Here is a 26,467-nt window from a genome sequence, read left to right on the forward strand (position 1 = left end):
CAAAAATCGAAGCGGCAAAGCCAATCAAAAGTCGCGCGAGGTGACGCTTTGGGAACATGGGTCATCATGACGAGTGACGTCATGACGTCACTTCTTTTCTTAGACCAGACGGTTCCAGCAAATCACCCATGAAATTAGGAGTTTGAAATATGTGGTCCATGGAAAGCCACATCGCATGTTCATCACGACGACCACGACTGTTGTTACCCACTTATTGGACTCACCACGAAGACGACCTCAACAATCGGAGGGACTAATTGTATGGGCTAAAAATTATCGTAATTATATGTGAGCTTTCGACATTAAGAAAGTCTTTACAGGTCTCCATATGCCATCGATTCAGTTAATCTAGGTCGAGGTGACTCAACAGAGAATGAAGACGAGGACGAGCATTCTCATTAGTGAAGCAGTAACGAGTAGTTTTAATAAGGCCCCCCAGAGAATATCCCATCGAATATTCTTCCCCAGATGTACTATCTAGGGTTTTGTGGCTCATGTATCCTTACAAATTGAAAGATATGTAGTTATAGATGGGATTGGACACTAAGGGTAAAAAAAATAATACATTGACATTCTTTGAAGATTCTTACTTTATCATACACATACAAAATTCACCTTTTTCTCAAATCTTTATCTATAGTTTCTTTCACGATCCAAGGAGAATCCTAATATTCAAAGGTTTATCATCATCTATCTTTGTCAGAAGGAATATTAAGGGACTTCACCCTTTTTGGGTGACACGCGTCTATTTATTTGCATTAGTGCCATTAATTATTATTTATTGCTATTTAATATTATCTTTGATATTCTTGGATCATTGATTGTTGCATTCTTGTTGTTATTAATTGCTGCACAAATAGCCCACGTGGGGATCTAACTACAAAAAAAATTTATCTACCTTTTGAATATTAATACTAGCTAGGATTAATCCTACTTTATTATAAAAATCTGATTGTATAAATCTGGATTTAAATTTTGGGTCATACAAATATATCATATATTTTGGTTGATAGAAATATTAAAATATTTTCAGAGGAAGCTTAAGGAAAAAAATAATTTTAATGTATTTTCTACGGAAGTTTCAGAAGTGCATTTTGAGTGCTTGAACTTTCAGAACCCCATTTTGCTGTCAAAACTTATCAACTTTGTTTTTGTTCTTTTTTTTAAAAAAAAATAAAAAAAGGACTGCCAAATGTCCCATTGTTGACACGTAAAGGCTTGCTCAGTATATAATCTTTTGCAAATGCTCATGTGGAAGAATTTTGTTAATTAAACATTATAGTAAAGTCGATAGGACACTGAGAAGACAACTAATGAGTTCTTAAAAGTGTATGCGAAATGATTATTAATCATTAATCAATCTCTTAACCTGGTGGGTTTGCAGAAAATTAATATCATCAGCCATTTCTTGGCACAAACTTTATGTTGTCGATGAAAGATCGATAGTAAAGATTCCTATTATCTAATTATCACCCTTCTTTTTTGTCCTCTTGTTTTTTGCCACTCTTTTAAATATTTCTTTTTATTTAAAAGATTTTGTACTTAATGGTAGAATCGTATTTTGATCATGCTTTGTGAAAAACGTGTGTGGATTGACATATATTAAGCTACTCCTAAAAATTTCCTTACAGCAGCCAGCATCAATATTCGAGTTGGATTCTAATTTCGCATTCTTTTATTGGATTTCAAAATGGCATGAACATGTAAAAAAGGTCACAATTCAAAAGAAATGAGATACAGAAAAGGAGTAAGTGTTAGCTATGACAAATTGTATAATTTTTGACTTTCTATTGATGAAAAGAAATTGAATTGCTTCAAACGAGGACTTCATTCCTTGTGCATCATAAAAAGGTGTTTATCAACCTAAAGAAACAAAATTTAAAATTAGTACAGTAAGGTATAGATCTTTAACGCTTGCTTAATAGTAAGGCAAGGTTGATCAAGTCAGACATGAAAATGCATAATTATTATAAAAACACGAAAGCAAGTTTTCATTTTACTGAATCTTGAGCTTGGGGGCCGTTTGGTTTAGGTTTTAGAAGATATTATCTCCATATAAAATCAACATAAATTTTAAGGATGTTTGGTTGGTACTTAATGAATACAATGTTTGGTTTTTCATTTTTATTTTCGTTAATGAATACTATATACAACGTCAATATATTATTTTTGAACCTACAAGGCTTGAGTTTCATATTCTTTTCTCCTAACTTTTAAATTATACGTAGTAGAATGCCTAGTTGATCTAGTATATTTTTCTCATCTATTGATTTTTCATCCTTTAAAAAATCGTATCTTGTTCTAAAATATTGGAATATGAAAAACGTTTACCTATATTATCTTGAATAATATATATTCAACTTATAAATACATCCAATCTAATACAAGTAAACAACAACAATAAATCCAGTGTAATCCCACATATTAGGAACAAGTAACTAATCTAATAATTATCTAAAGTATTTGTAATGCTTAATTCAGAATACATATATTTGGTGAATTAAAGAAACGTTTTTAGAATAATTAGGGGTACACGTATATAAGAGACAGATCCAAATTTTTAGTGTGACGGGAGCACCACTAACTTTTATCATAAATATGTCAACAAGTTTATATTGAACCAATAAGCGGGGTAAGAAACTTGGAGCGAACTGCTCAACCAATGCTCCCTAAAGATTTTTAGTTTTCATGAAGCCAAGTTAATTACTTGTATAATTATTTTTAAGATATATGCGCACACATATATAAGAATTCTATGTATGGTAACTCATTTATATTGATCGCAGGTCCCTCAGCATGTGTGAAACACTTATCCAGAAACTAATTTTCTAAAAAATATATTCACACATTCTATAACTAGGACCAAGACTAATAACAACGATATAAGCGAATTGACTGTTGCACTAATGCACTTCAATTAAAAAAAAACATAGGACTGGTCGGTGTGAGAACTATGGCTGTTGTAAACCATCACGGAAAGCCAAGGCGGTGGCCCTCCTTTGACAAAAAATAAATAAAAAAGAAACATAAATTGAGACGTCAATGTTCAAATAATAAGAATTGAATAGAGCTGCCTAATTAATAGAAGAGCATACCACTTTTTCTCATTTACTACGTACCTTATTTTCCTCATCATATGCGATACACTCATATTCACGTCACCAATCCACAAACTCCCAAGTCCCACCTAGAAAGCATCCATGCTGTTAAATTTTATTAAATTATAAGACCCATTTAGGTCAAAAACAATTTCCCAAAATAAAATATACTCCCTTCTCTCGCTTTTGCTTGTTCACTATTTTATTGATTTTGTATAACTCTTGAGAAACAACAAATAAAAGACATAATTTATCATGATACTCATATTAATTGGTGTATTATCTTAATGAATTGGAATAACCTATTAATGCTAAGGGCAAAATAGAAAAAAAAAAATTTCTTTTTATATGCGAAAAGTTACATGTAAAAGTAAAAATTTATTTTTAGAATACTTGACAACTAAAATAAGGAAGGAAATAACGACCTTCAAAATAAAAGGGGAAACATACAATAGGGGGTCACAAAACTGAAACAAGTAGAAGATCCGAATCATCAAAAGCTTATTATACAATAAAATATAATGTATTCATGAGCGTCTCTCACATAATAAGTGCGATTGATTTTCGACTTCACTCCTGTTTAACCAAAAATTGGAATTTCGGTCAAAGTTTATTTTTAGAAGAATTCGGATGACTGATAATCAAGTAGAAAAAGAAATAATTGGTGTAAATAATAGCTTAATAGAAAGCAAAGTAAATCAGTATATTCCAATAGTATTTTGTGTCCTCACAAATGTTCATTCCTCACCTTTTATAGCTATTTCTAAGTAATACGTTTTCTCCTTTCATAATGGAGTCATTATGGACAATTAATGGCATTTAATGTAATATTATAATTGACAATCGTAACTGATTCAATACAGATTCTATAAGGTTTTCCTTAATTAATGCCTATTAATTACCAATAATACGTATCTATACCCCTTTTGTTATTTAGGTTCATTCTTCCGATGCGTCTTCAGAATATCAAGAGGTTTGAGCACCTATCCCTTTTGGTTTTCTTGGATCTTTGCTCGTGCCCGCTTAAGCTCGTGCCTCTTCAATTATTCCTCGCCAACTGTCATTCCTTTACCAGTCCATGTGTCATGACATGTCACCTCATAATTAATTCGATACATTAACTTGATTTTTCCCAATACAGATAGTCCCCCCACTTGCCATTTGTTCATCAATAGAATATTTGGGAAGTGGATCTCATTAAAGCGGGATTTTTTGCCGCCATTATACCTTCTCTGGAATTGATGCTTTATGTGTCACTTCCATTTAATGCTCATGACGCGTGGCATGTTTTGATTGGTTCTGCAACTTTGCAGCGTCTTTTAGGGCTTTTTTGCGGCTTCACCAATTACGAAGCGACATTTTCCATCATTACACCTTTTCTTTTACGGTTGCTTCTGAGTATAAATATAGCTTTCGTCTTTGTCTTTCTCATAAAAGGTTTAGAATATTCACTCTTATTTTCTTCTTCCTTGTACTGCTATGTCTTCTTCAAACCCTAACCCTCGAAGAGTCCCCATTATTGATGATCTTTCTCTTGCTCCTGTTAGAAGCAGAAGAGGAGAAAGACTACGTAGTTTAGGGTCTTTATCTATACGGGGTTCTTCTATACCTCCAGTGAGTTCTACTCCTCCTTATAGAACTAGGGGTTCTCTTTCCCATAGACCTTCATCTAGAAGTAAAGATTCTAATGAACCCATTCGTGAGTCTTTGGTAGATGAAATAGTCCCTGCTGAACTATCTTTTTACACTGATAGAGAATCAATTAGAAACCAAGTTTCTTCTATGTCTTCTTTAGATCGTGCTAATATTTATCCTTCTCAAATCACTGAAGGTCTGATTTTTGTTGTTCGTAGGGATTGTCGTTAGAGACCTGATTTCCCTATTATAATTCCTAATGTGAACCAGAGTATTACATCTTACTTGACTGGGTTTTCTTTTGTGTATACATACCCTTTTACGTTGAACTTTAAACCCCACATTGATCCTATTATTATTGAATTCTATCATTTTTTCGACGTTTGTCTAGGACAGATTGGCCCCATTGTGTGGAGGGTTGTTGCTTGTTTAAGGCATTTAACAAGGTTGGCTAATTTGCCTTTCACTTTATTTCATTTGATCCATCTCTACTCCCTTAAACTTTTTCGTCATGGGATTTTCACTTTAGTGGCAAGAAGTAAGAGAGTGTTAGTTAGCCTAGAGGATGATAAGGACTGTGGCTGGTATGCCAGATTTGTTCCTGCTCCCACTATTGGTTTAGTGGGCGAAGAAAATGTTTCATTTCCTGAAAAGTGGAAGTTTGCATGTAAGTTTTTCTTTTGTAACTTTCTCTATCTTTTCCCTTCATTTTTCCCGCTACTGTTTAACTTTTTCTTTTTTCCAGCAACCATGGGAATTGTTGATGAGATTTCCAATTTCCGTGGTTGGGTAGAAAAGTTATTGAAAGTTGCTCCAATTGAAGGTATATCTTGGAAAAACCTTTTGCATAGGTTTGGTTGGAAGGTGAAAACTCATGGTAAATGCTTTTCTCATTTCTTTTTCATATTTTCATTCATCTTTCCTTTAGAATTTGTTTTGATCCTTCTTTTTATCAGGATTTCCCATTCGAGTTGTAAGTATTGATCTTGTCGTAGCTTCCAGAGTTTCTTTGGAAAGAGCTCAAGAGATAATCTTGGGTTCTTCATCGAAAAAGAAGGCTGATACAACCCAGAATTCTGAAGAAGAGGAAGAATAGGATGGAGGTTCCTTGAATTAAAGGTCGCGGGCAAGAAGACGCGTCTTTTCAAATGATGAAGCAACTCATCCCCGTTTTGTTCCCATAACCGAGCCTGGTAAATCCACCTTAGTGAGCTTTGATGATGATACTCTTGCGGCAGCTCGTGACTCTAATGATCAGTTTTTTTCTCGTGGGTTTGATAATGACAATTTGGATTTAGTTTCTAATGAAGTACCCCTTGCCTCTTTTACCATGCTTGTCCCTGTGACGTGTTCTTTGCCAGTTGTGACTGCTAACGTTGTTGCTCCGCCCCAAGCTGTTATGACTTCTTCCACAGTTCCCCCTACTATTCCTCTTCGTACTGAGGTTGGTTCCTCGAGTGGAAGTGGAACGATGAAGCAGATTACCATTGAGGTCCCTGCCGATGGTAACCTTTTGAAAAAGTCAAGTCGGGCTGACGTATGGTTGAAACCTCTGATCGGTCCAGTTGATAAATCCAAGCTCAAGAGTCATAGCTCTTTGACTTGGATGAATGTCATAGTGCAGTCATCATTAAAGGTATTTGCTACTACACTTTATTTCATCCTTCTTTTATTAACGTTCTTACCATTTTCTTCTTTTTTAGATCAATATTATTGGCACAGAGATGATGAAGAGGGTTTCTCGTACGGAGCATTTAATGCATGATTATCAGATTGAAGCAGACAACTGGAAAGAACAATATGAAAGCCTTCAACTTGATATGTAAATGTTAGAATAAAGCAAGTGCACCTTAGAGCAGCAGTTGAAGGTTTTGACTTCAGAGTTAGCAGTTGAGAAGGCTTCCTCAAATCAAGCTGACAAGGACAAAAATCTCCTCGAGACGTCATTTTCTGAGCAACTCTCCAAATCCAGTGAAGAGATTAGAGAGTTGAAGGCTTTGCTAAGCGAGAAAGAGGTTTACGCTGGTGAACTTGTGCAAACACTTACTCAGAGCCAAGAAGATCTCCGTGAGTCTTCTGATAAGGTCAGTTTTTTAGAAAGTTCACTTGCACCCCTGCAATCTTCTTATGATACTGCCTTGGCTGAGAATAAAAAGCTCAAAAACAAGATTGATCAATGGGAGAGAGATTATGAGATTCTTTAGGACAAAATTGTTATTGAAGTGAGTTGGGCTATTTTAAACACTCTCCATGATACCCTTGTGGAGGCTAGCCAAGAGGGTTTTAACTTGGATGCTGAGTTAGCCAAGATAAAGGAGACCATTGAAAAAAATCAGCAAGGCCAAGATTTTCATTCTCCCATGGTTGACATTCCTAAGCATATTGAAGATGATATGGGTACGGTGAATGCCCCAGCTCCTTCAAGTCAACTCGAACTTTCTGCTGCTAATGATATCGCTTTAGATCCTTCTTTTGCCCCTTAGTGAAAGTTTATGAAGTGTAACTCCCCTCTCTCTTTTTTCTCTTGGTAGTTTTACCCCTGGTCCCATTTGGGGGTTTACTTTTGGAAATGACAAGTCCCCAGACCTTTTCGGGGCATTTTGTATTAATGACAATCAGTTTATGACTAAGTTCATACTTAGTCTAAACTTAATACTATGAAGTTTTTGTTTAACTTAATTATCTTGAGCTTCTGTTTTGCTCTTTTTTGCCTTTATATTTAAGGTTTTGTTTGTTAATTCGTGGGTTTTTGTCTTACCTTTTTTGCATTTTTTGTTTTTTTTTAAATGCTTTATTAACTTCATGGATATCTGAATCAAACATGAATTTATAAAAGATTGACTTGAATTTAACTTGAATTCAATCTTCTTTGCCTTTTTTATACATATATCATATGTATATTATATAGTCCCCCAAGTGTTAGAGCTTTGAAGTATGAAATCTCGAGCACTTGATTACTCCTTCCATGCGGTCCTTTTTCTGAAAAGGAAAAACATACGGGATTTGGAGGTACGATTTTAGATGAAAACTGCTTAACCCATTTAAATTTCTATCAGAATAGTTGTAACCCTAGACCGGGAATTATGTTTTTTTTCACGTGTCTTGCAGGTCGTAATTCATCATTTAGTGCGGGCTAGCTTTTTGCCTATCATCTAAAATCGTTAGTAAAATTTTAAAACTCAAAAATAAAAGTTTAAAATGAGGGTACCTGGCCGTGGATATTTCCTTTCGTTAGAAATAGTATCTCTTCAGATGAACAGCATTCCAATGAGAAGGTAGAATCTTGTCATCCATTGTTTCCAGCTCGTATGCTTCTTTTCCTGTGATACCGTGAATCTTATAAGGTCCTTCCCAAGTTGGACTTAACTTTCCTGCATTAGCTGCCCTCGTTGATTGGAAAACTTTCTTGAGTACGAAGTTCCCAATCTTGAAGTATCTGAGACAAGATTTCCGGTTATAGTATCACTCCATAACTTGTTTTTGCACTGCCATCCTTATTAGTGCAGCTTCTCTCCTTCCTTTAAGTAAATCCAGGTTTATTCGCATTTCTTCCTCATTTGACTCCTCAGTTGCTTGTGTATATCTCGTGCTTGGCTCCCCTATCTCGACTGGGATTAAGGCTTCAGCTCCGTATACAAGTGAGAACGGTGTTTCCCACGTACTTATTTTTGCGGTTGTGCGATAAGCCCACAAGACTCCAAGTAACACCTCTGGCCAATTGCCTTTGGATTCCTCCAACCTTTTTTCAGATTGTTGATAATGACTTTATTCGTTGATTCAGCTTGTCCATTACCCACCGGATGGTAAGGCGTTAAAGTAATCCTTTTAATTTGCCAACTCTGAAAAAATTCTGTGATTTGTGTGCCTATAAATTACGGGCCATTATCACATACAATTTCCTTTGGTACACCGAATCGGCATATGATGTTTCGCCAAATGAAATCTCTGACCTCTTTTTCTCGTACCTGTTTAAAAGCTCCTGCTTCTACCCACTTAGTAAAGTAATCAGTGAGTACTAGCAAAAATCTTACCTTGCCTTTGGCTTGTGATAGAGGACCCACGATATCCATCCCCCACTTCATAAAAGGCCATGCTGCAATGACCGGATGCAATAATTCAGCAGGTCTATGCATGTTGTTACCGTATCTTTGGCACTTGTCACATTTAGCCACAAAATTTTCCGCGTCTTCTTCCATTTGGGGCCAATAATAACCGACTCTAATCATGGTTCTTACTAAGGATCTTCATCCCACGTGATTTCCACAATGTCCCCCGTGTATTTCTCTCATCACATACTTTGTTTGAGAAGGTCTGAGGCATCTTGCTAGGGGACCACCGAACATTTTACGATAAAGATTGCCTTGCTTTAAACAGTACCGAGCAGCTTTTTGCGAAGTGCTTGAGCCTTTTTCTTATCTTCAGGTACAATTCCATACTGCAAAAAAGTGACAATCTCGTTCCTCCAATCCCAAGTTAAATTGTTAAAATTTACCTCGTCTTTCTCTTGATCAAGTACTGAATGAAATAAATGAATTACAGAAGCATTTTCATCATTTGTTACTTCTGCCGCAGATGCAAGATTAGCTAGGGTGTCGGCCTTGACGTTTTCTTTTCTTGGTACCTGCACGACTTTCCAGATTTGGAATTGCCTAACCAGATCCCGTGCTTTTTCCAGGTATTACTGCATTCCTCTCTGGCTGTATAAGTCCCCAGCATTTGGTTAACTATGAGCTATGAAGCGCTTTTGATTACGACCTGTTCTATGCCAAGCTCGCGTGCCAGTTCTAAACCTGCAATCACAGCTTCATACTCTGCCTTATTGTTAGTAATAGGGTGACATTTTATGGCTTGTCAGATGGTTTCTTCCGTAGGTGGTACCAAGACAATACCTAGACCTGCTCCTTTCATATTCGACGAGCCATCAATAAATAAAGTCCAAGTTCCTGGATTAGACCCATTGAATACCTATAGTTCTTTTTCTGCTTCTATTTGCATCCTTTGGCTAAAATCTGCCATGAAATCTTGGTCTTCATGAACTAAAACAGCACTCACCGCTACTTCTGAAACAGCAAGGTAGATGAGTAGTTTCTCCCCATCTTTTGGTTTCGCAAGCAACGGTGGATTTGACAAGTACACTTTCAAATTTTTAAGCGATTGTTGACATTCCTCAGACCATTCGAATTGATCCTGCTTTTTTAGAGTTGTAAAGAACCTAAAGCATTTTTCTGATGATTTGGAAATAAATCTTCCCAAGGCTGCAATTCTTCCCATCAGTCTTTGTACCTCTTTTTTACTTGTAAGTGTATCAGGATTTTCCTCAATAGCTTTAATCTGCGCTGGATTTACTTCAATGCCACATTTAGAAACAAGAAATCCCAAAAACTTACCTGACGAAATGCCAAATGCATATTTCTCGGGGTTTAACTTCATGTTAAATTTACGGAGAATCTAAAATGTATCAGACAAGTGTTGGATATGATCCCCTGCTTGTTGTGACTTGACTAGAATATCATCTATATAGACTTCCATAGTTTTCCCTAAATGTTCTTGAAACATTTTGGTCACCAACCTTTAATATGTGGCTCCAGTGTTTTTAGACCAAATGGCATTACTTTGTAACAGTAAGTCCCTCTGTCTGTTATAAATGAAGTTTTTTCCTCATCTATTGGATCCATTTTGATTTGGTTATACCCTGAATATGCATCTAAAAACTTAACATTTCATGTCCTGCAGTAGCATCAATTAGTTGATCTATATGCGGTAATGGAAAAGAATCTTTAGGACAAGCTTTGTTTAGGTCAGTATAATCTACACAAACTCGCCACTTACCATTCTTTTTAGGTACTACTATAGTATATATTTTACCTCGCGGATTGACCCAATTTTTAAAAGTTTTTTTACCTCATCTTGAATCACCTGATTTTTGAAAGATCCTTGCTTTCTTTTCTTTTGTTTGACAGGTGGATATGATGGATCTTCATTTAACTTGTGAGTCATTACTTCCAGAGGTATTCCTGTCATATCAGAATGGGACCAAGCAAAACAATCCGCGTTAGTTTTCAAAAATTCAGTCAACTTACCTTTCATTTTGTGGCTTAGGTTAATGTAGACTTTCCTTTCAGGCCAAGGTGCGAATAATTCTACAGCTTTCAACTCTTCAATCGTCGTTTTGATGTTTTCATTTTCCTCCGGTTCTTGGATGAAATCGGGCATCGAGTCTACATCTGTTTGCCCGTGTTCAGTTGAGGCTTGTGTTGTAGCATCCTCAACTGGATTCTGTAATTGCTATTTTTCTTTGTTTTTTGCACTTGAATCTGCTACGGAGATGATGCTCCTAGATGTTTGTTGATCACCACGGATTTTTCGTATTCCCCATTGTGAAGGGAATATAACTTGATGCAGGGTAGATGGCACAATATCCATTTCATGAATCCATAGTCTACCCAGAATCATATTGTAAGCCATATCCATTTCTACCACCTGAAATTTCGTGTCTTTGACAACTCCTTTTGTGAATGTTGTGAGTATTATATCCCCTTTTGTTACGACACTCGAGTTGTCAAAACCAGATAAGGTATGTGCCTTGGGTATTAGCTTATCTTCAGCTTGCATTTCGTTTACCATTCTTAGCAAAATGATATTCACGGAGCTACCTGGATCAATCAAAACTCGTTTCACATTAGTGTCATGTAGAAGTAAAGATATTACTAGTGTGTCATTGTGTGGGGTTAGTACACCATCTGCATCTGCATCATCAAATGTAATACTTTCTTCTTCCAAAACATGTCGAACTCGTTTCCCGTGTGTGACTGTAATTTTTGAAACTTTCTTGGCTGCCATATATGTCACGCCAGTAATTTCTTCTCCTCCCCTTATAAAATTAACAGTCCTTTTTGGTGAAGGAGGTTTAGGGGGCTCCTGCCTGTTCTTCATATACGCTTGCTTACCTTTTTCACTAAACAATTCGGCTAGATATCCTTGCTTTAACAAGTGGTCAACTTCACCTTGTAGCAATCTACAATCTGTCGTTTTGTAACCATGATCGTTGTGAAACTCGCACCAGAAATCAGGATTTCGCCTATTCGGGTTTGATCTCATTTCCTTTAGCCACCGCACATTATAACCAATGGTTATTAATATTGGTAGTAAAAAAGATGTGATAAGTTTGAAATTGTAACCGCTAAATTTCGCCTTCGCGTCTCCCGTGCGCTTCAATCTTTTCCAAACCTTAATGATGAGCTTGACTCTCTATCTCTCGTCTATGATCGTACCTTGAGTTATCCTGCTTTGAACGCGAGTCTCTTCCTGCTGGTCTCATGTAGGGCTCGTACCTATTTTTACCGGGCTTTTTTCAGTTTCAGCACGTCTTGAACTTACCATCTCCTCTTTTTGAGACTGAGTGATGGTATCTTCTTCTATCCGCAACTTCGTGTTGTATCTGTTGTAAACATCATTCCAAGTTGTTTCTGGAAATTCACGTAGACTTTCCTTGAGTCGTCTCGTGGCTTCTGAACATTTCTCATTTAAATTACTGGCAAAAGCCATAGCTGCCCAATTATCAGGTACACGTGGCAACATCATCCTTTCACGCTGGAATCTGTCTACGAATTCTCTGAGCAGCTCTGAATCTCCTTGCTTTATTTTGAAAATATCCTCCATTCTTTTTTTGACTTTTTGAGCTCCCGAGTGTTCTTTGATAAATGAATCTGCAAGCTCTGCAAGATTTGTAGAATTTTCGGGTAAAAGAGAATACCATGTTAATGCTCCCTTAGTGAGTGTTTCACCAAAATTTTTGACCAATACTGATTCAATTTCTTGTTTGGTCAAGTCGTTGCCCTTTACACTAGTTGTGAATGCAGTCACGTGGTCTCGTGGATCAGTTTTTCCATCGTATTTTGGAATATCGGGCATCTTGAATTTCTTCAAAATTGGCAGAGGAGCAGCACTTGGCTTCCAAGGTTGTTGTAAATATTTGTTCATATCTATTCCCTTGATTACATGCGGTACTCCAGGTATTTGCCCTATGCGGTCGCTTTGCTCCTTGAGCTGTTTCTGCAAAGTTAATACTAAATTTTGCAAATCAGAATTAACTATATTACCTGGTTCTCCATCGCGAGACTCGCTAGGAGTTCCACCACCACCTGAATTAACGAGTCCAGAACGAGGGTTTTCCAAAGTGTTGTTATTTGGAGTTAGTGTTGGTGGTACAACCGGCAACTAGCTGGTAAAAGCCTAGAGAGCGTTGTTGACCTGTTGAGCAATTAATTTTTTAAAAGCTTCATCGAGAGCTTGTTCATTTGCAACTCTGTCATTTTCATTTGATTCAGATCTGTTTGGAGTCTCCTCTCGTGATTGTCGCTGAGAATGTTGTGGCGAAGGAGGTGGGGTTCTGTCGTCTGGGTCGTTCATTTGATGTTGTGGATCTTGAGGTGGTAAATTGTGTTGGTTATTGTTATTGACATTCGACATTATTGTTTTTGATAAAAGAATTGATTTGTAAAGCAGACGATTATCAAATTTCCGGTAACGAAACCAATTTGTTTAACCAAAAATTGAAATTTCGGTCAAAGCTTATTTTTAGAAGAACTCGGGTTACTGATAATCAAGTAGAAAAAGAAATAATTGGTATAAATAATAGCTGAATAGAAAGCAAAGTAAATCAGTATATTCTAATAGTATTTTGTGTCCTTACAAATGTTCATTCCTCACCTTTTATAGTTATTTCTAAGTAATACATTTTTCTCCTTTCATAATGGAGTCATTATGGACAATTAATGGCATTTAATGTAACGTTATAATTGGCAATCGTAACTGATACAATACAGATCCTATAACGTTTTCCGTAATTAATGCTTATTAATTACCAATAATACGTATCTATACCCTTTTTGCTATTTAGGTTCATTCTTCCGATGCGTCTTCAGAATATCAAGAGGTTCAAGCACCTATCCCTTCTGGTTTTCTTGGATCTTTGCCCGTGTCTGCTAAAGCTCGTGCATCTTCAACTATTTCTCGTCAACTGTCATTCCTTTACCAGTCCACGTGTCATGACATGTCACCACATAATTAATTTGATACATTAACTTGATTTTTCCCAATACAACTCTTCTTCCTTTCCCTTCTCTAATTCTCCAGTATAATTATTAATTAAAAGTGTAGGATTCAAGTCACGTGACCGTTAGTTTTTTTTCGGTAAAATGCTAGTATAAAACAATTTTTTTTTTAAGAAAAAAAAGGAAAACAGGTACATTCAAGAATTAACTAACCTAAAATGCAGAGTTTTTTCTGTAATTACTTTTTGGAAATTAAACCAAAACCAAAGTTAAACCCCGCCTAAGAAATCTCAACAAACATCTTGGAAATTCATGATATTCCGATGACATAAATTAATGCTGAGATGGTCTTTTTAAAACCCTAATCTTATTTTATGATTAATTCGACGATCTCACCCCCACATGCAAATGCTAAAAGCATATTATTATAGTATTCGTCTTTCCGAATCACCTTCCATTATTCCTGGGGATGACTTATGTCTTAATTTTTTGCCTTTATACGTATTTCTTTATTTGTATATAAATTTCCAACAAATTCAGAGTGATCTATTCATACTCAAATCGCAAATATAGTTTATTTTTTGACTCCTTTTATTTTCTGTCAGCTAGAGGACACACATAGCAGAGAGAGAAGTATGATCAGCTTTGTTTGTTTTTATTCAAAGAGTCCTATCGAGACTGCAACTCTTGAAAGGTAAATAACTCGAATAGTGATCACAGGTCTAATAATTCCAAACATACTGCGCCACAGTAAAATATTGAGTGCTACATTTCTGGCTTTCCTTTTTACCACTATAAACATATTTTAATACGTTTATATATCACAGACTATGGTGGATCTGTTTTTCTCTCTATATATATCATATCATCACCACCTCACTACCCAATGAAGGCTAGTGTATTGTAGGTGTGGCCTGTGGGTGTTATTTTAGCACTACTCTCTCTTTGTGTGTGTGTGTGAAATAGCTAGCTATTTGCTACTACAAATACTGTCTATCGTTGCAGAATTTTGCCTCGACAATCTCCACACCGGCTCGATACACGACTCTTCTTCTGAGGAAAATACCAAAAACCCAGGTCAGCATTTTGGATTTTCTGTAATGGGTTTGTTTCAGATTTCAATTTGTTGCTACTTGCTCTACGTCTCGCTTGTAACCTTGTTTTGTGTATTTCTATCTCTCTTTCTTTTTTTATGATACAATATGAATTTGTTTTTATGTGTTATGTGTCTGCAGAATCTTTCTCTCACTGGGTTACTTGTCATCATTTCATGTGTTATGTCCAGATGGTGAAAATGCCCCTTTTGCAAGATTCAATCCTTATTGCTGGGTTAGTATAACAATACAATACTACTACGGAGACTCGATCCAGCTTCAACAAAATTGATCTACCTTGCTCCTTTTTCATGCTGAAGATTGATACTTTTCGATGATGGGTATCAATCTTTTCTTCAACACAGCTACAAATTCTGCTCACACGGTGTTGCTATTTTCTGTTGCTTTTCAAGGCCTTTCTTTCTTGGAATTATCGTCCATCTGTGTCAACTTGACCTTGTTTCTTGTGTTTCTCTTTATTGTATCTGCTAAGCAGATATATCTATGTGTCGGTCGGTTTCGATTTCGGAAGGATGATTCTGATGGTAATTCAGTTCCTGGTAGACATAGAAGTGGTGATGTGGAAATAATACAGAGTATTGAGTTAGGTAGAGCCTATAAAGCTTCAGTTTTGTGTTGCTTTTATGTCTTGTTTGTGCATGTTGTGGTGTTAGGCTTTGATGGGGTTGGTTTGATTAGAAAGGCTAATTACAGACTGAATAATTGGACTTTAATTCTCTTTCCTGTAACTCAGAGTTTGGCTTGGGTTGTCTTGAGCTTCAGTGCCCTTTATTGCAAGTACAAAGGCAATTTGAAATTCCCATTGTTGTCAAGGGTATGGTGGGTTGTCTCTTTTGTCATTTGTTTGTCTACATTGTACTCTGATAGTAGAGGATTGGCAATAGAAGGCTCCAGCCGTTTAAATTTTCATGTCTTTGCAAATCTTGCTGCTACCCCTGCTCTTGCCTTCCTCTGTTTTGTTGCTATTAGGGGTGTCACTGGTATTGAAGTAACTAGGAACTCTGATCTTCAGGAGCCATTGCTCCCTGAAGAAGAACCTGCATGTCTTAAAGTTACTCCTTACAGTGATGCGGGCCTTTTTAGTTTGGCTACTCTTTCTTGGTTGAACCCGCTTCTTTCAGTCGGGGCAAAGAGACCGCTTGAGCTGAAGGACATTCCGCTTCTTGCGCAACGAGATCGTTCCAAGACAAATTACAAGATACTAAATGCAAATTGGGAAAAGTTGAAGGCTGAAGATCCTTCAAAGCAGCCTTCTTTAGCTTGGGCTATTCTCAAATCTTTCTGGAAGGAGGCTGCATGCAATGCGATTTTCGCAGGGGTGAACACTTGTGTTTCTTATGTGGGTCCATACATGATTAGCTACTTTGTAGACTACCTAGCAGGTGTGGAGACATTCCCTCATGAGGGATACATTTTGGCTGGAATATTCTTCACCGCAAAGTTGGTTGAGACCTTAACGACCCGGCAGTGGTATCTTGGAGTCGACATTTTGGGCATGCATGTGAGATCAGCTCTCACTGCAATGGTATATCGCAAGGGACTGAGGCTCTCGAGTTCATCTAGGCAAAGTCACACTAGTGGAGAGATTGTTAATTACATGGCAGTAGATGTTCAGAGAGTAGGCGACTATTCGTGGTATCTTCATGATATATGGATGCTGCCTCTTCAAATCATTCTGGCTCTTGCTATTTTGTATAAAAATGTTGGTATTGCATCCGTGGCAACTCTAGTTGCCACCATTATTTCCATTGTTGCAACTGTCCCATTAGCTAGGGTTCAGGAAGACTATCAAGATAAACTAATGGGTGCCAAGGATGATCGAATGAGAAAGACTTCTGAGTGCCTCAGGAACATGAGGATTCTCAAGTTACAAGCTTGGGAGGATAGGTATAGAGTAATGCTAGAGGAAATGCGGAACGTGGAATTCAAGTATCTTCGAAAAGCTCTCTACTCTCAGGCTTTCATCACTTTCATTTTCTGGAGCTCCCCTATATTTGTTTCAGCTGTTACGTTTGGTACTTGCATACTGTTGGGTGGTCAGCTTACGGCAGGAAGTGTTCTTTCTGCTTTGGCGACTTTCAGGATCCTCCAAGAACCACTTAGGAATTTCCCTGACTTGGTGTCAATGATGGCTCAGACAAAAGTATCCCTTGATCGAATTGCTGGATTTCTGCAAGAGGAAGAGTTGCAAGAAGATGCCACCATTGTGGTGCCTCGAGACATCACAAATGTCGCAATAGAAATTAAAGATAGTGAATTTTGCTGGGATCCGTCTTCTTCAAGTCCAACGTTGGCAGGCATACAACTAAAGGTAGAAAAGGGCATGCGTGTTGCTGTCTGTGGCGTGGTTGGCTCAGGGAAATCAAGCTTCCTTTCTTGTATCCTTGGTGAGATTCCCAAAATCTCTGGTGAAGTAAGTCAAATTGAAAGATGTTTCTCATTGTCTTTTCTCTTGGATTTCAATATATCCAATTTTTTAGGAATATGGGAGAAGCTCTAATCAGTATTCTTTTGTTGTGGTTTTACTTTTTCCACTTGTGTTAGGTTAGAATATGTGGAAATGCTGCTTATGTCTCACAGTCGGCTTGGATACAATCTGGAACTATAGAAGATAATATCCTTTTTGGTAGTCCAATGGATAAGGCAAAATACAAGGCCGTGATTCATGCTTGTTCTCTGAAAAAGGACTTGGAGCTTTTCTCACATGGAGATCAGACTATAATTGGTGATAGAGGCATAAATCTTAGTGGTGGTCAAAAGCAACGTGTGCAACTTGCCAGGGCGCTCTATCAGGACGCTGATATATATTTACTTGATGATCCTTTTAGTGCTGTTGATGCACACACTGGGTCAGAATTATTTAAGGTTATGCTTAGTTGTAGCGTAATCAGTTCTTCTGCTCAATTAGAAGGAAAATTGCTGAATGTGCCATTGTTTTACTGCAGGAGTACATACTAACAGCACTAGCAGCAAAAACGGTGGTTTTCGTCACTCACCAGGTTGAATTTTTGCCAGCTGCTGACATGATATTGGTAGGTCGTGTATTCCATTTCACTATCTAATACCGCTCGTTGTTCTTGTTGGTTTGTGTGTAAAACTTTCTCTATAGCTTGAAGCCGTCTATTTAAACTGCTAGCATTGTTTTGTCAAGTTTATTTCCTCATTTCGTCCTTTCGTCTTGGATTTTTATACTATATGTCAGTTCAAAAGTGAGACGGACGCTGAGGTATGGTAACAGGTCAGACAAGGTTTACTATCTATACTTGTACTGAAGGATGGTATATTATTCCTTCAGCTTCTTTTTATTGTATATGTTTTCTGCTTCAAAATTTGAAGAATGATGGAGCAATTTTAACTGCAAATAAAGATGGCTTTGCTTGTAAGTTTTTTGCTGTTTTTAAATATGAATTGTCAAGGTCGAGAATCACAAGCTTGAGAAATTAATCCTAAAAATGATGCACAGTATGGTTGGAATTACCTGTGGATGGTCTATATTTTTGCCGTCAGAGAAAAGAGTTTTTCTTCTTCTTTCAGATGACTTTGTAGGACCAACAGATCTGGGAATGTTTTTTGAAAAAGAGATTCAAAAAGGAAAATAACACTGAACTAAACCTCGTGTGTTCCTTACAACTGTCTAATAAGTGGTACTGTGCTAGAAATATCAACAATAATATATTATGTCTTAAATATTTAACCATTTTCTGTCCCGTAGATCATATAGTCAAAGTGTATTTAGCATCTCTAGACAATTTTAATCATTTTTCCTCAAGATGCACGCATCTAACCTATACTAAAGTCTAAAGAGGCTTACACTTGGGCCAGTCCTTTTACATTCTAGAATGATGAAGAGAAGAAAGCCATCAAACTTGATGGTAAATGTCTTTTTAATCAGTATTAGGCCACAATTAATTCCCAAATGACTCTTTAGCTTCCATTCACAGGTCCTGAAGGAAGGTCGTATCAGTCAATGTGGAAAGTATGATGAACTTCTGCAAGCAGGGACTGACTTCAACGCTTTGGTTTCAGCTCATCATGAAGCAATTGAAGCTATGGATTTTTCGTACCAATCTTCTGAAGAACCGGAGAAAGTTCCTTCGCCTGATGGTTCTGCTGTAGTGACTAAGAAATGTGATTCAGGCGAAAAGAGTATTGACAGTCTTGCAAAGGAAGTGCAAGAAGGCGTCTCAGCTGCTGATAAGAAGGCAATCAAAGAGAAAAAGAAAGCTAAAAGATTGAGAAAAAAGCAGCTTGTTCAGGAAGAGGAACGGGAGAGGGGAAAAGTTAGCATGAAAGTTTATTTGTCATATATGGCGGCCGCTTATAAGGGCTTGTTGATTCCGCTTATCATTCTTGCACAGACATTATTTCAGGTGCTTCAAATAGCTAGTAACTGGTGGATGGCTTGGGCAAATCCACAAACTCCAGGGGACAGTCCTAGGACAACTAGTTTGGTGCTTATTCTTGTTTATATGGCCCTTGCTTTCGGAAGCTCATGGTTTATCTTTGTTAGGGCAGTCCTGGTTGCTACATTTGGTCTAGAGGCTGCACAAAAACTATTTTTGAGAATGCTGACGACTGTCTTTAGGGCTCCAATGTCTTTCTTTGACTCCACTCCAGCAGGGCGTATATTGAATCGCGTATGTCCAAGTATTGTTACTGCTTAATATTTCCTTTTTTTTATGCAATCCTCTGCTCATGGTTGCTCCATGATTCTCTTTCCTTGCCTTCTACTTGCCGTATTTTTTCGGGTATAGCAATTTTCTAAGGGATTCTTATGATTTACCAGGTGTCGATTGATCAAAGTGTGGTTGATCTTGATATTCCTTTCAGACTTGGCGGCTTTGCTTCAACTACAATTCAGCTTATTGGTATTGTTGGTGTTATGTCAAAAGTTACCTGGCAAGTTTTACTACTTGTCGTCCCAATGGCAATTGCTTGCCTGTGGATGCAGGTAACTGAGGGGGCAGACCTTTTCTGCTGTTAAACATAAGTTCCACGAAAACTTGTCTTAGTTTATGCATCTAATAGCCTGTTTGGCCAAGCTGGAAATCAGCTTATTTTGAGAAGTGCTTTTTTTCAAAAGCGCTTTTTTCAAAAGTATTTTTGGTGAAAAGCAGTTTGTGTTTGGCTAATTAATTTGAAAAGCACTTCTAAGTAGCAATTTGTGTTTGGTCAAGCTTTTAAAAAGTGCTTCTAAGTGTATTTTTCTCTAAAGTGCTTCCGGGAAGAAGCTACTTTTTTCTGCTTCTGCTTCTCCAAAACTGCTTCTGCTTCTACTCAAAAGCACTTTTTTTCTTCTAAAAGCTTGGCCAAACACTTCAACTTTGAAAAAAAAGCACTTTCTTTCAAAAAGAGTGCTTCTCAACTTGGAGAAGCTTGGCCAAACAGGCTATAAAACTCCAAATGATCTAGTAATACAATCTCTTTCCGCTCTCTCTCTCTCTCTCTCTCATATTTAGTTTCCTCTAATGTGCTACTAGTTCATCCTAAAAGTTTTCTTCCACCAGCAAATATAATGTAAAACTAACATCTTTGGCCAAAACTTAGAGGTTCTTTGTCAAGTGGGGTTTTGGTGAGATTCTTTTATACTATATTCGTTTTTGTAAATTTACATTAACAACATCTAATCCTTGGTTATCAGAAGAAAATAAAAGGAAAAACGAACATCTAATCCTTCATGTGGAGTGTTTTCTTCAAGAATTTTTGTTTTTGGGGTTTGTCATCTTTTACTGCTGAAAATTCTTCACCAACATGTGAAGACTATTTTCTAGGTGCATTTTAAGTTTTATTTTGTTCTCTAAAGATAACTTTTCTGCTTATGAAATTGGTCTTGCAATTACTTGTGACTATCTGTAATCACATAAGAATATGTTCCTGGGGCTACCATCTAATTGGGTTGCCGTGGTAGATGAGGACATCTGGTGTGTAGTTGGAGTTTGAATATTGCTTTTCAACGAAGTTGTTCCGGCATGGCAGTTTAGGTGCCGCACCTGTGTCGATACGACACTAATATGGGTGTGGGCATGGGATCGGTACCGGATTTGGTCAAACAATTTTGGGTACTTTGACCACGACGGAAAATTCGAGACGATATACAATATGATTCCTGAAATCAGGACCAAAACTAGGATAAATTTGAAGAAAATAACATATCTTATCTAGGAAATCAATCATTTACTTATCTAACTTGAGAATTAAAAAAAATCCACACTTTACAAGTTATACATTAGTATTCCACTAAACTTCTCATAATTTAGAGATATTTTTATATTTTTTGAATTATTTTTAGCCGGATCCCCACACCCGTATCCATACTAGGATCCGTATCCCCGGATCTTAGAATTTACATCTCGAAGGATCCGACCTCTAGATACGCACCCGTGTCGGACACCCGCACCCGTGTCCGAGCAACTTAGCTTTTCGAAATTTACCATTACTTGAACCATCTAGGTGCTAGAGTATTACCCTTGAAATAAGTTTTTGTTCTTTCATTTTCCACTATCAGCCACCAATCCATTGCAGAAGTTGAAATAGTTCGAGCATACAAGTTTTGGAGTCACAATTCTGTCTCTTCCAGTTTTCAACTGATTAGTTTTAAAATTAATTGTGATCAAATTTGTGCAGAAATACTATATGTCTTCATCAAGGGAACTAGTTCGCATTGTTAGCATCCAAAAATCTCCAATCATCCATCTTTTTGCTGAGTCAATTGCTGGAGCTGCAACAATCAGAGGTTTTGGGCAAGAAAAGAGATTTATGAAGAGGAACCTTTATCTCTTGGATTGTTTTGCTCGGCCATTCTTCTGCAGTCTTGCAGCAATTGAATGGCTTTGCCTACGCATGGAGTTGCTCTCTACATTTGTCTTTGCTTTCTGCATGGTTTTACTAGTGAGCTTTCCTCATGGAAGTATAGATCCTAGTAAGTACATTATATTTGCCCTGTGTGATGAAAATCTGGCTTCAGGTCTTGATCATTTATGATGAACCTTCAAGTTAATAGTTCTGATTTTATTGTGCATTTGAACCCCGCAATACCTACAAGCAATTCATGAACATTGCAAAGAATGTGACTTGGGTCAATCTATCTCAATATGGGAAAAGAGGAATTCGAGTGATGTCACCTAATTCAGACGCTAATAATGAATCAAGTCTTAAGAGGGAACTTCTTTGAAGACAAAGTTATTCATCCAGATGTTGAAGTTTCCAGCACTGTCTTGGTGCTGGAATCATATGAATAAATTCTTTCATTGATTGAAAAAACACTTATTTGCCAAAAAAATATTGCAGAAATGGGCAACTACTTTTTGACTTACAGATTGGGAGAATTGATTTTGTAATTCTAATTGTCATGTATCTGCTCCCATAGGTATGGCAGGCCTTGCCGTGACATATGGCCTAAACTTGAATGCACGCCTGTCACGATGGATACTCAGTTTCTGCAAGCTTGAAAACAAGATTATATCAATAGAAAGGATTCATCAATATTGCCATATTCCTAGTGAGGCCCCATCAATTATTGAACCTCGTCCCCCATTGTCATGGCCAGAAGAAGGAACCATTGAACTGATTGATTTAAAGGTATGCACGATTGATATTTCCTTTGTGTTGTATATGATTTTCTTGTTTTTTGGGCGACACAGTGGCATTGAAGATTCAATAATATAAAACAACTTATGATATCACTGCATTCTGAGTTTTTTCTTTTTGAAATTTGTATCATTAAGGCTTTTGATATTATGTAGTTGTATGAACGACTGAGGTTTTGGTAATGACACACAACCTTTCTTGTTTTTGCGGGAAAGTAAAAATAATATTTTTGTGGGAAGTTAAAAGTTAAAGCAGATAGAATCAGATGATAAGGGAGAGGAATGCTGTTGACAGTATTAAGAGAAACAATCAACGGAAGATGGTGACAGGAAAGCATGTCTTCAAGCTTACATTAAACTGCAAATTGGCTGACTCATTAAATGGGTCATTGCTCAACCCTGCCCAAAGTTCACTTGGGTTAAGATGGGTTGGGTCAAGATGGGCTAAGCAATGGGTTGTAACCCAACCCGCCCAAATCTTTGCAATATTCTTTAACTTTTTAACAATCACACATAAAAATTATCTTATGTTTTGGAATAAATGTCAATTCATGCCAAATGATATCTTTCCTCAATTTGGATTTAGAATTTTATTTGATAGTTATTCATCTTATAATACTAAAAAGATCAAAGATCAGAATACTTAAAAAGTAGTTTCTTTTGTTTCAACAAAAGGAGTATTTTCTTTTCATGATATAGAAAAAATATTTTTTTCACAAACTGAGTACTTCTTTTCCTGTTGTAGAAAACCTATTTTCTTTTAATGCTGTAGATAGATTATTATGCCTAATAATTACAACAAAATGAATATTTTCTTTTTATGATGTAGAAAAAGTATTTTCTTTCATTACAATAAAATAAGTACTTTCTTTTCCCGACGTAGAAAAAGTATTTTTTTTTTCACAAGATGAAGACTTTCTTTTCATATTGTAGAAAAATTATTTTCTTTTGTTTCAACAAAAAGATTACTTTCTTTTCATGATTTTGAAAAAGTATTTTTTTTTTCACAAATTGAGTAGTTTCTTTTCATGTTGTAGAAAAAGTATTTTCTTTTGTTTAAACAAATTTTCTTTTCATGTTGTAGAAAGAGTATTTTGTTTCATTTCATCAATAAAATGTGTACTTTTTTTATTTTATTGTGATACCTAAAAAATAGCTCAGTACCCGTCCTTTATTTTATTGATATAAATTTTATTTGTTACTTTTCTGTTGTGATAATGTGTTTCTTCTTTATTTTCAGATTTTTTTCATGTTTGATAATTATTTTTGTCAACAATAGTTAGTTTTGGAAGGTTGAAAAAGAGCTTTGGAAAATATTTCTTCTCTTGATAGGGAAAAAATTTTCCTCCAATTGGAGCAAAACGAATTCATAAAGAAAATAATTTTTAAATATTTAAACCAACCAAACATGGGAAAATTAGAAAATATTTTCCAACACATGGGTCAAGGTAGAACTCTAAGATTGAGCCTTTCTATGGGTCAAGGTTGGGCATCATCATGGATCCGTTCGGGCTGATGATATTTTATGGGTTAACCTGGGCTAACCTAAAACAACCCATTTTCAAAATCGTTCTAGTCCAAACCCATTAAAACTTGACGGGTTGAGCGGGTCAAATGGGTTTGGGTTAGTTTTGCCACCCCTAAACCATACCTTCCCCTCGGATATCAGGGAAAAGAGAGAGCTAATGACTATTTTGTTGTTCCTCTTAGGTTCGTTATAAGGAGAGTCTTCCAGTCGTGCTTCATGGTGTATCTTGCAAATTTCCTGGAGGAAAGAAAATTGGAATTGTGGGGCGCACAGGTAGTGGTAAATCTACTCTGATTCAGGCGTTATTCAGATTGCTTGAACCAGAAGCTGGAAAAATAATAATCGACAACATTGATATTTCAACAATTGGCCTTCATGACCTTCGAAGTCGTTTGAGTATAATTCCCCAAGATCCAACATTATTTGAAGGGACAATTCGTGACAACCTTGACCCCCTTGGAGAACATTCAGATCTAGAAATATGGCAGGTAATATTTGGTTTTTCTCCCTGTTTACACATAATTATATAGGCTGAGATTTTTTTCAATAACATTCCAATGTATAAGTAGAAAATGAAGTCATTAGTGGATCATGTCTACTTTATGATACTGATTGCAGTTGGGTATTATTTTCTTCCCCTCAGGCACTTGAGAAGTCCCAGCTTGGAGAGATTGTCAGGCAAAAAGATCAAAAGCTCGAAACACCCGGTATGTGTTCTTAGATTGGAACTAAGACATGCACTGCTGACAGTGATGATGTAACCTTTTCCACGATCATATTTGGTTTTATTTTGAGTTCTGATGAAAATATTTTACCAACTTGTTGCCGGCAGTCCTGGAAAATGGAGATAATTGGAGTGTGGGCCAGAGGCAGCTTGTATCTCTTGGGCGGGCTTTACTTAAACAAGCCAGAATTTTGGTGCTTGATGAAGCGACTGCCTCGGTTGACTCAGCAACAGATAACCTCATCCAGAAGATTATTAGGACGGAGTTTAAGGACTGCACTGTTTGTACCATTGCACATCGTATCCCTACAGTTATTGACAGTGATCTGGTTCTGGTCCTCAGTGATGGTGCGTTCTCTATGCTTCACTTGTTATAAGAGAGATTTTGTGCTAGTATTCGTCTTAATTCGCCTCATCATTAATTGTATTTTTTGTTGTTTAAGTTTAATTCTCGAATCACCATTAACCACATTGTGCCTGCGCAGGTCGGGTGGCTGAGTTCGATTCGCCAGCACGACTCTTAGAGGACAAATCTTCAATGTTTCTCAAGTTGGTGTCAGAGTACTCATCAAGATCAAGTGGCATACCCGATTTTTAATTTGGGTAGCAAGCCTGAAGATTTTGATGGGAAAGCAAGAAGAGCAGAGGGCCGGAGGAAACATGAGCGGGCTGGCACCCCTGCTGCTGCTGCTTCATTCGGCTTGAGAACATAAACAGTGGTGGTGGGGGTGTTATCTGCAGTACAAACAGTACACGGGAGCTACATGTTGAAATTAGTTTCTAGGTTAGAGGCCATGCTTAATTCTTCTGTAGGTATGATGGGAATTCATGCATTGCCTGTAACATAAAATAAGCCAGGGCAGCAGAGGTTGGTAATAAGTAGGAAGAGAAGAAATGTGACGGCAATTTGTATCTGCATGGTGAACAATTACTAGGTTTCACAAGAAGCAAAATTTTGATTGTGTTCATGATATTGTAGAGGACTACCTCAACTTTAATGCTAATTTCTCACAAGAAAAAGACTACTTTGAATCATCCTTTCCAGATTTACTAGTTTTGCACCATAGCACATTTAGGCAGGGGCAAGTTGGTTTATTTTCTGCTCTTTCCTTATTCTGACATATAAGGGAAATATAAATCAGTCCATGTAAATTATTTCTGTAGCGAGCTTTAGCTTTTCAAGCGGTTATTGAGCGACTAATCTGGCACAAAAACTCAAAAGATAGAGAAGTAATGTTAATCTCTTCACAATTACTTTTTTGACAATTCTTGTTAAAACTCCTTCAAATTTCTTGCCAATTCTTTGTTTTCTTTTAGATATAATTACCAACTCTCATGAGTACATATAGTCGATCATTTCAAATTTGTAAATGCTCTCTCTCGACTTTATTTGTCAGTTCAATTGTCATTCGAGTAAGAATTCTTTTTGCAAGCTAGAATTGTTCACTTGGTAAATAAAAAATTTCACAACTTGTGCTTGCGTTGTATGATTATTTGCTAGCAGTTTGGTATAAATTAGCTTAAAAACTTATTGAAGTTTATGTTTGAATTTATTTAAAATCAAAAGGTAAAATTTGCAGCCTAAGATAAAGAGCAGAAGCATACAAGCTTAAACTTCATCCAGCCAGTAGATACGTCGAAGGTATTTCTTCCAATTTTATTACTAAAGTAGTTTAAAAAAAACATAGGGCAAAGCAAATAAATAAAAAGAATTAATCTGCCGCAATC

At 36.7% G+C, this 26,467-nt stretch overlaps 2 protein-coding genes across 3 annotated transcripts; one reads left to right on the top strand and one right to left on the bottom strand.

The window, feature by feature from the left end:
- Positions 1-11,018: 11,018 nt before the first annotated feature.
- LOC138877674 (uncharacterized) lies at positions 11,019-13,202 on the bottom strand. The gene is made up of 5 exons (XM_070157300.1): positions 12,984-13,202; positions 12,833-12,874; positions 12,597-12,785; positions 12,111-12,500; positions 11,019-11,834 (listed from the first exon to the last, which is right to left on the bottom strand). The coding sequence occupies exons 1-5, from the start codon at positions 13,200-13,202 to the stop codon at positions 11,019-11,021; spliced, it is 1,656 nt and encodes a 551-aa protein (XP_070013401.1).
- Positions 13,203-14,587: 1,385 nt separating this feature from the next.
- Positions 14,588-25,774, top strand: LOC104242007 (ABC transporter C family member 5). 2 transcript variants are annotated; one of them, XM_009796980.2, is made up of 12 exons: positions 14,588-14,863; positions 15,022-17,314; positions 17,446-17,766; positions 17,847-17,933; positions 18,843-19,538; positions 19,688-19,852; positions 21,526-21,820; positions 22,268-22,479; positions 24,198-24,503; positions 24,659-24,722; positions 24,848-25,087; positions 25,225-25,774. In XM_009796980.2, exons 2-12 carry the CDS (start codon positions 15,215-15,217, stop codon positions 25,335-25,337), a joined length of 4,599 nt encoding a protein of 1,532 aa, XP_009795282.1. In that variant the 5' UTR covers positions 14,588-14,863; positions 15,022-15,214; the 3' UTR covers positions 25,338-25,774. The 2 variants fall into 2 exon arrangements, with proteins under 2 accessions (XP_009795282.1, XP_009795284.1); XM_009796982.2 differs by having other exon boundaries at positions 15,072-17,314.
- The last annotated feature ends 693 nt before the right edge of the window (positions 25,775-26,467 follow it).

The sequence above is a fragment of the Nicotiana sylvestris genome, chromosome 9, assembly GCF_000393655.2.
Source record: "Nicotiana sylvestris chromosome 9, ASM39365v2, whole genome shotgun sequence".
Lineage (NCBI taxonomy): Eukaryota > Viridiplantae > Streptophyta > Magnoliopsida > Solanales > Solanaceae > Nicotiana > Nicotiana sylvestris.